This window comes from Corvus brachyrhynchos, unplaced genomic scaffold, assembly GCF_000691975.1.
Source record: "Corvus brachyrhynchos isolate BGI_N302 unplaced genomic scaffold, ASM69197v1 scaffold220, whole genome shotgun sequence".
Lineage (NCBI taxonomy): Eukaryota > Metazoa > Chordata > Aves > Passeriformes > Corvidae > Corvus > Corvus brachyrhynchos.
The window spans coordinates 5,277,927-5,289,596 of NW_008236209.1; the positions used below are offsets into that span (position 1 = coordinate 5,277,927).

Consider the following 11,670-nt stretch of genomic DNA (forward strand, 5'->3'; position numbering starts at 1 on the left):
TGTATTTCCTCAGATTTTGAATTCCTCAGGAAAGCATCTGGTGAATATTTAAGGAAGGGGAAACTCCCCTTTATGTGCTGCCTTGTCACTTCCCCACTTCCCATTTTATTGAGGCGAACTCTTAAAAATCCAACTGTATAAAAGAAACAGTCAGGAAATTATTATTAAATGGTGTTTGCTGGTTAAAATAATGGGAGGGCTTTTACAAAAATTTGCCCATTGCGCAGTGAAAAACAGGTGAAAAAACCCTGATTTTAGTAATGTTGGATAAAATTGAGGAAAAAAGGTTTCCCTGCAGTGCAGGGGTCTCTCTGCCCTCCCACACCCAGAGCCTGGGATGGCTCCGGTGCCCAGGGAAAGGCTGAGCAGAGTTGGGGAAAACTCTGAGGACCATTGTGAGTCAACTGGGAATTTCCAAGCTCTCACATGGGGTCAAAACCTCTGGAATGTTCCTGCCCCTCCTCTGTAAGACTCTGATTGAACAGCTATGACACCCCCCCAGAGAAAGAACAATATTGTCTTGTCCTCTTTAAAATCTCTGAATTAATGAGTAGTAGTGCAAAGCCCAGGCCATGAAACAAAAAAAACCCCTAAAAAATCCCAAGCCAAACTCCCCAAAACCCAGAAAATCCAAGTAAACAACCAGAAATGTAACTGTAATGAGCGTGGTTATGTTGCCCAGCTAAAACCCACAAATTTGTGGGAGTTTCTCCAACCTTGGTGCAACATCACCAGAAATCCTGGATAAATATGGGATAAAATTTACGGGGATGTGCATATGTAAGGTCCAATCTTTGTTACTGAAGTATTAATTTTATTGACCCAGCTGACAGTCAGGTTTTTATTATATAAATATAGAGATGTAGGCACTTCAGATGTGAGTATCTGACACAAGCCTGGTGACAACGAGCACAGAGCCATTCCAAGGGATGGGAGATCCACGGGAACCTGGCCCCTCTGGAACCTCCCCTGTGGGTCAGCCAGAATGAACCTGAGCTTGTGGTTTATCCACCTAAGGAACTGGAACCAAATTTTCATCTCTCTTGCAGTTACCCCACTCCAGTTTGGCTTCCTAGAGAAACCTGCCTGCTCCAGCTGGAGCAATGAAGGGATTACAGGAAACCACACATTAAATAAAATGTTCTTTTAATGATCACCCCCCGAATACCCAAAGGCACCAGTCAACACCGTGGACTAATGACCTACAAATTGGTGGGATTCTTACACATTTGTAGCATTACAATATTTTTTCCACAGCTTCAGATGGCACATTAAGAGGAATATTTCATCTGCAACAGCTTTGTCCTGAACGCCCTTCCATGTGATTAATTTAATAGAAAAAGGATCAAACCAAAACTGAGCTCGCTGCCCTCCTTTCTCCAGGTATTTCTGCAGCTCATCTTGAATCCACACCTGTGCAACTCCAAATTTATTCCCAATTTATCACTGTAACTCCTCAAACACCACCCGAATCCCCTCACAGATCCTCCAGGTAACACACGGAGAGGCAACACTCCCATTGAGGACAATTTGCATTTCTTTTATCCATTGCAAAAACCTCTGTAACGTCTCGAGTATAAAGCTCACAAAATACATTTTAAAGGAACTACCATAAAGTATTTGCTTCAAATAGACCTTTTACAATGAAACACAAAATTCAAAGGACATTCTTTTAGGAAAGCACTTGAAACTGTAACACTTAGGTCCTGACAACATTAGATTACTTTAAGCTGTAAACCCTAAGAAGTTTTGTGATTAAATAAAATCAGCATTACAATTTCCAGGCATTATAATCATTGAACAGATTGTAACAACGAGATATAATTATAATGCAAACATGAAGCTCAGGAGACCGGCACTGAGAAAACTCTCAATTCTTTGTAGATTTAGATCTGCACATGATAAAATCAGTAACAACTGGGGAAGAGGTTCCAATATTTCATCCTACACACTGATATCACTGTTTTGCAAGCAGCAGTCAACACATCATTCCCTTTTTAATATTACTTTACAGAGTCATTACAACCTTGAAAAATAAAAACCTCCAGGTCAATTACTGCTGCCAGGTATCAATAGAACATCTGGAAGGAAATAATCTAAACCATCAGGTTTTGTTAATTGCCCCTGTAGGTGTAGATACACGAGATTTTATATATGTAAGGCAAAATAAATTACACATATATGCTTACATATACAAAATCACAGCCTCAACCTTCAGAACTGAACTACCTCTAGGTAAGAAATATAAGACCTTTTTCCATAAATTTGAAGGGTTTATTTTATACCTGAGAGATTGTTGCATATTGATATCATTGTACCTTTGCCTGTAGGTGCTCCCCTAAGTCTTTCCTTTTTCCTGGGGTACAAAGCCCATCGCAGCCAGGTGGACTCTTCCCACCAGCTCCATGGACTTTGGCTGAGCCCTTCCTTCCCCAACCTGGATTAACAGAGAGGTGACAGAATTCAATATATGTTTAAATAAAGTTCTGTACAAGTGCACAGGCTGGTTTATACAAACCCACAGCGAGTTCACCACTCCTGACACTTCCACAGTATCTGATTTCAAAAGAATTTTAGTCCTTTACCCAATGCATGTTTCTACTTGTTGGTTACAGAACACCTTAGTGAAGAATTTTTCCGGGTATTGGATCACTGGCCATGCAAGACACGCTGAAAATGCTCCTTCCTGCCTGACCCGTTCCCTGGTTCCTGAGAAGATCAACCCATTTTTCCACCCAGCAACCAAGGAAACCAGGAGGGGAGGAGTAATAAATCAAAGTGGCAACACTACATTAAGGTCACAGGCCAGTGCAGATGGACTGAGACTTTCCAACTAATCTAGAGAGATCAGGAGCCCCATTCCTCCTGAAATTTAAGGCATTTGGATGCCTGATTCCCACAGATTCCCCAGTCCAGCTCTCAGCTCCTCATCCCTGCAGATCTCAAGCAGTAGCAGGGACATGACCCACGTAAGGCTCTTACAGAATTTCACAGTGCTATTTAACATGGCAAACACCAAACTAAATGTAAAGGTTCCCTTTGTCATCCAGACACTTCAATTAAAACAGAAATAAAAGGAATCCACCATGTCTCACTCCATTTTGCTCCTGTCAGGGGGAATTCCCTAGAAGTGCTTTCATGCAAATATGGTGTTACCACAGCTGATCACAGAGCAATCAGAACTGATGGTTTTTATTAAATATTGTTTAACCAATGGAAAGATCTTAGTGGAAGTGGAATAAAGTGTGCTTTCAGACACCAAATTGGACATACCTGAAAAATCAGTAAAAGTAACAGTACTCTATTTATGAAAGACATCACAAAATGAGTCAGCTTCATTAGCAAACCCTTCTTATGTTGCAGAAATACCAATTTTTTGCACTGTCTTTTACAGAAAAAAGTTGACTTTAGTGATGATGGTCACCAAAGCTGTCTTTGAACAATTCTTTGTTCAAATGTACAGGAATATAATGGGGAAAAGGGAAGCTACATTTCACTGGCAATTGGACTTAGAAAATTAAGAAATGTTTGATTTGAAACAGCACATTTATGGTCCACATTTCTGTGTAAAATAAAGCAAACTCTTGTGCCCAAGTAGAAGAAATTCCCAAGGCCTGACAGCTGTTGTAAATGGATGCAATGCAGCCACTGCTTTGGAGCAGGAGGAGATGAGGATGAACAGTGACAGGGACGACACAGCGACACACGAAGTCGATGTAAGAAACTCTACAGCTTGCATTTCCAGTTGCCTGTTCCCATTTTATACCCACACCCCTTCCAAACCTCCTTTTCCCACTAGTCCTTCTTGTTCCATATTTCTTTTCCCATGTTTGGTTTTGGTGAAACCACTTTAGATCCATCTGTCCCAAACCTGCTCATCCTGGAGCAAGCCCTCCGCCCATCACAGCTACAAACACTTTGCAACCTCAGGGCGTTTCCCTTTCCACGTTTCTCTTTCCATAATTCAGGAGTTCTCTGGCACCATTTCCAACATTTCATGGAGCAACTGGCACAGGGAGGCACTTATGTGACATGTTTAAAACTTATCTTTGGTAAACACTCACACACACACACAAATGTGTAACTCACGTTTTGCTTCCTGATCGTAAATCCTCGTTTGCTACCGGTGGATGTGTGCAGGTATCTAAACACAGACAGGACTTTACCAGTATAAAACAGTTTTTCAAATGCCACTGCCAAGGATTTGTTTTAATTCACCTAAAAATAGCGCAGTCCTGGGCTTCTGGAGTTTTTTCCTGACTCTGTTTGTTGCACATTAAAGCAGCTCTGATCAATAACAAATTAGCAATAGAAAGTGAGCCTGATCTGCTCAATTTTTACCTCCTTTCTCATTCTCTTGCCTTGGCTTTCAAGACCAATTTAATCAGAACAGTTGTATCCCTTACAGCTTTTGCTATCTGTGAGGCAGATCCTGGGCTCTGATGCTGCCTGACTTGAGCAGCCAAACCCTTCACTGGGATCAGTAGAAATTGCTCTCGGTAGGGGCATTTCCCACTCACCAGTACGAACCAGTACTCTGGGGAGGGGAGTGACCCCGAGTCTCTGACTGACCTGAGGAACGATCCGCAGAGCTCACACCACCACGAGATGACCCATCAATGTGTATTTTCAAAGGTGCTGTAAATAAATGTTCCTAGAACTGCATGGATAAAACCAAGGGATGATGATTGACTTTGATGTACCCAGAGCACTGACCCTTCTAACATCAGGCATTTCTACAAAGAGGTATTTCATTGGCTTCAGTTTTCATTGACACCATTTAAATTTTGCTTAAGAATTTTTTTTTTTTTTAGAACCCAGAACTTAGTGCATTTCATTTTTATAAAATTAGAATAATTTATATCCTTCTCTTTTCATTGCAAAAAAATACAGCCCGAACACACATCAAGGTATAAACACTTCACGAATGACAGATGCTTCACTTATTTCACCTGCTTAATGGTGAGTTAGACATCGATCAACCAAACAACTTTGGCAACTTGCACGAAAATACGTCCTTAACTCAAAAGTGCTGATAAAACTCGCTTTAATGAGGCCTTTATTAAGGAGAGAACTGGAAAGAGAGGAGTGGTGAGTGCTTGGAGGTTGGAGCGTTCCTACACCATCCCGCTCTGTAGCTGTATGTGGAAAGGGTACGGCTGGTAGAACACAGGGGGTTGTCCATGAGCAATGTAGTAGCTGCTGAAGTTTCTGTCACTGATATAGGGAGCAGGCTGATAGTAGCACGTGACATTGGCCGCGTTCGGGATGATGTTTTGTTCTCCGAGCACTTTTAAAGCCAGAATTGTGATCATGTTGAGGGTTTGCCTTCGCTCGTGTCCCATGAGGCAGACTGTGCTCTTGTTCACCACCCCACGCAGGGTCATCAAGTAGTCGTACTTGCTCTTCTCCTCCCCGATGAAGTGGTTGCGCAGGTAGGACTCGATTTTCCTCTGCTGCTCGGCAACGTCGGGAAAATCAATGAAGAACCTGGAACACATGTAACGTTCCAGACATTTAATTTCAGCCTCATCTGCCGGCTTAAAGTCGCGGACCAGGAGGTTGCTGTACTTCAGGAGGCCACCTCCTCTGATCTCCTCCGGGTTCCGGGTGGAGATCAGTTTGTATCTCAGGTGGTCCATGGCTTGGTTGAAGTCCCCGTACATGCTCTCGGCGATGACGGTGGGGTGACAGTCCTGTGTCAGGGGCTGGTCTGTGGCTCTGTAGACAGTCAGGATGGAGTCCAGGATGATCTGGAAGGAGTCCACGCTGAACTCAAACTGCCGCCGGAGCGAGCTGACGAACTTCAGCTCCACGTTCTTGCCGCTGTTGTTGGACAGCGAGATGAGGCTCCAGCGGTCGTGGTCAGTGGAGACTTTGACCATCTTCTGCACATAGGCATCCTTCATGGTCTGAGCCGTGATTTTTTGCTTGTTAACACATTTTGGCAAGAAGTCCAATAGGCAATTGAGAACTGCTTCCTTAACGACCTGGAACTCGAGCTCACTGGGAAGTTCCACTCCAAAAATGATGTCCAGGTCCTTGTAACTGGTTCCATTGTGCTTCACCAGGATGTGACTGGCAGTGGAACCGTTCAGACGGATGTCTCTAACCTGGATCTGCTTCTCAATGAGCTGCTCCTTTACCATATGGATTATATCCTTCGGCTTTACTTCCAGGGTCGGAAAATTTCCTCTCCCATGAATAGGTATAGCCTCAGCCAAAACCTGATCCAGGATTTTAATCTGATCCCAGGTGAGATAACTGAATCTGTGGTCCAAGTCCTCAGTCATTGTGATATCAGTTGGCTAAACAGGGAGAAAAAGGAATTACAGACAAATGTTAGAACTTCCTGGAATACGAGAGAGGACATTTCACTTGGTTATACCAAACTTCCTCCCTCAGTGTAGTGACAGAGCTGTTCATTTTACAGAGACACAACCCCAGTTAATGGTCTGAGTCAACCACTGCACTTGTTGCAGGCTTTTAATTGAATCTTAATGTACTTTGGTTTTAATCCTGCTGAGAAGCCATCATGTTATTGTATAACCCATGACTCAAAGTAAATGCAGCAAACCATATAGACCCAGTTTAAAACTACTCAAAGGTTAATAACACGAAATATTTGGTGGTTCTAATGAAACTCCAAATAAATTTCACCGTGAAGAACTAAAAGGAACAAAATGAGCAAATTTGTTCTTTCTGTCCTGCCTAGACATCTCCCTTGATCTTCAGTGACTTGAATACTTAATAGTACTAAAAGACCAGGAAGTTTTTTTGTGAAAAGCAGGAACGATGCAACCTGCTCCCCGTTTATCCAGCCATATGCCTTGGATGAACTTTGGTCTCTGTGGCTCATCTAAACACATGCATCCTTTAATCACTTATGGTTTAAGGACTGGATGTCTGATAACTGTTAAGCTGTTTCCACGATGTTTCTGAGGAAAATATTTCCCTTCTAAGCCATTAACCATGTTTTACATTCATGTATCAATGCTGCAAGTCGTGGTTTGTCAGATCTGGTGAGACAACTCCTTCCAGTCTTGTGGAGAAAGAACCTCAAGAGAACCTGTAAAGAAACACCTATAGAATACATGGGATAAAGCTCAGATTTGGGAACTTCTCAGTTTAAAAGGGTATCTTGCCTTCATAACATCACATCTAGCAAGGAGATGAGACACTCAGGTAGAGTCCAGGGGGGATCTGAACATGTTCAGTGAGGCACCAGCCGGGTGGAAGAAGTGCCTTTGGGAATCTGCCAGCACCCAGAACCTGCTACTGAAACACCCCCGAGTGTTTCTGCAGCCAGATGGCTCAAACATATTCTTTCAGCCAAAGCTCAAGAATAAAAATAAAATAAAATCATACTAAGTAATAACACTACTGAAAAGTCCCCACTGTTGTTTCTTAATCAGTAGTGACTCCATATGTACGTTGTCATACATTCCCCTTCCCTCGCCTTCAGATTCCACATTTTGGAATATTTTAGTAATTTCAAGTAACTTTGTGAGCTGCCAAATAGCTTTGAATATGGCAGAGCTCTATTTCACATACTTCTGCTGGAATTTCAACTCCCATTAAGCTGATCAGGAGCATATGTAATTCCAAGCACCTTCCTGGCCTCATGACAAAGAATGGGACAAACCAGATGTTTGAAGTTGAAGGAATGTTTTAAAAGTTGGCTAAAGCAGGACTGAAGTTGGGAATTTAATTGACAGTGTGAAGGTCTTGGAATCGGTCCCATAGGTCTGGCACAACCACGTAGCTCCTGACATCGTGTACATAGTGCATAATTCCACAGACATAACAGGTATGTTTTCAGGTGTATTCAGAAATATCCACGTTTTTCCTGCAGGCATTTAGAGGACACATTTGAACTGAAAAGCAGAGAAACTGCCATCCACAGCACTGCCTATTTTACATGCTAATGATTTCATCATTAAATTTTCATCAGAATGCCATGCTTATTCCTTTAAAACTATTGCTAAGCATCCTTCAGAGCCTTTATGACAACTCAGTACAAGTTTATCCTAAAAAACAGCTGTTACAGAAATTCTGGAAGTGGGACGACCCTGGGTGGAGGCAGGTTGAAAGGAGGGAGTTTTGTTCAAATGTTTTTGCTGCCATGTTGTCACCTGAATCATTCACAGAATCACAGAATTAAGGTTGGAAAAGACTTCCAAGATCATCAAGTCCAGCTTTTTATACATCAGATTACAGTGGACCAGCCCCAATGATCCCCTAGCAAACTTAGAATTGTCAGAATTGTTGTCTAAGCAGTAGTTTTTATTATGGCATTTGTCTAATATTGCAAAACTTTGACCTTTTTGAGGCTGATGCTGTGATGTAAAAAAAAAGGGGGAATAGAAAAGGGAATGTTGAAATTCAATCCCCTTTTAGCAGAGGGACCCTCTTCAAACACTTGGAAAGTCAGAAGATGGACGTATCCCTAAATAAGCTTAGAAATCCTTCCTTTATTGCTACATGTTTTTAGGTATTTCAGATGTTATTCCAATATACTGAGGTTTGAAACTGAAACGAGAAGGTAATGTCAGTAAATCTCTCTTTTGTGTTGAAGAGTCGTCCCTCAAAATGTCATTTCTCTGAAGGGATTCCTGGAGAATCTGGGGAGGCTTTGGGAGCTCAGAGTCTCACCATTAATGTTTTATGATAAATATTAAAGAATTCTGTGCTGAAATAACACCTTCAGCTTTGACAAGTGAGGAAAATGTGATAGGAAAAAAACCCAGGAACTCAGTTTTCAAAAATATAATTAATTTGCAGATAAACATAAATAAACATTAGTAGCACTAGTAGTAGTATTTATTATTTACTAATTTTCTACCAGTTTGCAACCCAATACTTTAACCCTGCACTCTCCTACAAGGATTTTCCCTTGTTCTTTTCCTCAGTCTCTTCTGGCAGCAAGAACAATTCCTAGGCACTTTTATAGTCCTTAGAAACCTGATTTCTCAAAGCAGGGGGAAATTTATTTACTGAGGTGCTCAGGTTAATGCCAGGAGTTATTATTAATGTAATTAACCTCAGTTGCAATACATCAGCAGCAACACTGAGGTTGCAATTAGTCAAAGTGTTGTGTAAAACAAGAGATCCTGGGATGAAGGGAAGGAAACTCCCTGCATGTGACCACAGCACTCAGATGAAGCCAAGCACAAGTGAGTACTGAGCTGGTTAATGGGAAAAGAGGCTGTAAAATCACTTTATTCCTTGGAAACTGGCACTGTTTGCAATGGAGGGTGATCAGTTTACATGGAAAGAGAGTGATAGGACACAGGAATGGTTTTAAAGTAAAAGAGGAGAGGTTTAGAATAAATTAGGGAGAAATTCTTCCCTGTGAGGGTGGTGAGGCCCTGACACAGGTTCCAGAGAAGCTGTGGCTGCCCCATCCCTGGAAGTGTGCAAGGCCAGGTTGGACAGGGCTTGGAGCAACCTGGGACAGTAGAAGTGGAACTGGAAGCAGGTGATCTTTAAGGTCCCTTCCAACCAAACCATCCTGGGATTCCATGGTCCCTGGATGCAGATACACCTCACCCCAGTGGCACCCCTAATCCCAGCCTTCCTTAAGATTTCCCTGTGGCACCCTGCCAAAGAATTCCATAGGAACACCCCAAAGCATCTCATGTGTTCCACATTCAGGGCTTTCTTGTCCTAAAGTCTGCACGTGGGCAAATGGAAGCTGCACAAACACCACCACCATGGTAGTGAAATTCAAAAGAGGATGTCTCTTTCCACACTTCATTAATATTTGTAATTTACTGAGATTCTCTTAAGTTTTTTTGTTTATGGGATTTAAATGTTACCATAAACTGCAGTAGACCCTGAATCCCACCTGATTAAAGATCTCTGACAGATGAAATGATGAGGAAAAGCAGTTTTCAGGGTGTTTTCTTTTACATACACTGGCTAGAGAAGCACAGAATAAGATGGATCAGACCCAGTCAAGTTTTGTGATATATTATCCTTATTATAAGGTTAGAAAAATATTTCCCTGACTCAACTTCCAACTTGTCCTTGAGTGGTCACCTTCAGCTGATAAAGTGGTCACAATATGGAAAAATGTTTGGATTCTGTTGGATCATTAAACATAATATTGTTAAATTTTATCATTTGTTTTCCTATTGAAATTAGAGGCTCTTAATTTTCTTTTTGGACCAAGCAGCTCTGAGTTTGGGCTTACAATGATGCTAAAATGTTTCATTAACCACCTCTCAGTACTCCACTATGCATGAGCTTCATCAAAAAAATCCAAGCAGATCTGGCTTTACATCTGAATGAAGCAAATCTGCCATGCTAATGACAGCTTTCATGCTCCCCACAACTTTCATAGAAACAGATACTTACAGTCTAGAGAACAGTCTCATCAAATTTAGCTCATATTTTACTGATAAACTGTTTAGGTTCTTTTTTTATATATTCCATAATGTTGATTCAGTGTGTTTTCAAAGGGTTTGCCATGTGCTGGCATTTTCAGGCAGGATACAGCTGAAATAGTTTTTGTGCAGCTGTGGCAGCTCCATCCTCTTCCCTTTGCTTCTATCTGCTCCCATGTTTTTCTGTTTACAATAAAGGTTGGGAATACTTAAATGCTCCAATTCTTTCTACTTTGCACTTGAAATCAGTTGTGCATGGACCTTTCACAGATCACAGAATTCCAGAATCACTGAGGCTGGAAAAGCCCTCCAAGACCACCGAGTCCAACCACTGCCCCATCCCCACCTTGTCACCAGCTCAGACACCGAGTGCCACCTCCAGTCCTTCCTTGGACACCTCCAAGGACAGGGACTCCTCCACCTCCCTGGGCAGCCCCTGCCAATGCCTGACCACCCTTTCCATGAAGAAATACCTGCTGCTGTCCAACATGAACCTCCCCTGGCACAGCTTGAGACTTCCCTCATCCTGTCCCCTGTTCCCTGGGAGAAGAGGCTAAAAAGGAGATGTAGCAGAATGTCTTGGGAGCTGCCGCGGTGTCTTTGTTTTGGGGGATCACTTCAGAAACACCCACAGAAACTCTGCCATTCCTCACATCTCTGCACTGGTTTTCCTGCTTACACATGATGTACATCATTAACGATTTCCATGATGTCCTGCTAAAGCTTTATTTTAATTAAGAGATCCATTTCTCCATTAAGCCAGGCATTTAGAAGTATTTTGTTCACTTACTTCAGGACTGCAGCTGGCATAAGCTCCAAAGGCAAGAATGTCAAACGTGGAGGGACTTCCAGTTGTAAATTAAACCCAGACGAGACAAGGAGAAGCAGTAAAGCATCTGGGGAACCTAAATGGGGACATATTTAAATTGGTTTGACAGTGTTTTCCATGAGTTTTTCCTTCCATTAATGTTAATGCACACGGTGGAGGCAGTGTTTATTTATCCTGTTATCAAGAGATAACGCATGAATTGCCATCAGTTTTTCAGGCCAGTTACCATCGAGTTTCCCCGGGATAACAAATGATATCAGCTCTTCCCTGGCAGATAAGGTTGCAAGGTGGGCAAAATGCACTGCAAAGCAGTTGGCTTGGGCTGCACCACAGAATGTCACCTTCAAGGGCACAAAAAGTAAACACAAGAGGAGACTTGATCCACAAAAATGTGTCCTACTTTTTCCACCCAACCCAAGGAACATGGAAAATGGCTTTAAGGGAAAGAAG

General features: G+C 42.2%; 1 protein-coding gene across 2 annotated transcripts in view; it reads right to left on the bottom strand.

Moving 5' to 3' along the window:
* Positions 1 to 1,129: 1,129 nt before the first annotated feature.
* FAM46D (family with sequence similarity 46 member D) overlaps positions 1,130 to 11,670 on the bottom strand; it is a 19,742-nt gene continuing 9,201 nt past the window's right edge. For both annotated transcript variants that reach the window (XM_017742686.1, XM_017742694.1), the window contains exons 3-4: positions 11,182 to 11,296; positions 1,130 to 6,308 (exon numbers count right to left, since the gene is read on the bottom strand). In XM_017742686.1, coding sequence (XP_017598175.1) covers positions 5,118 to 6,293 — 1,176 coding nt within the window. In that variant the 5' untranslated portion in view covers positions 6,294 to 6,308; positions 11,182 to 11,296 and the 3' untranslated portion in view covers positions 1,130 to 5,117. The remainder of the gene's footprint in view (positions 6,309 to 11,181; positions 11,297 to 11,670) is intronic.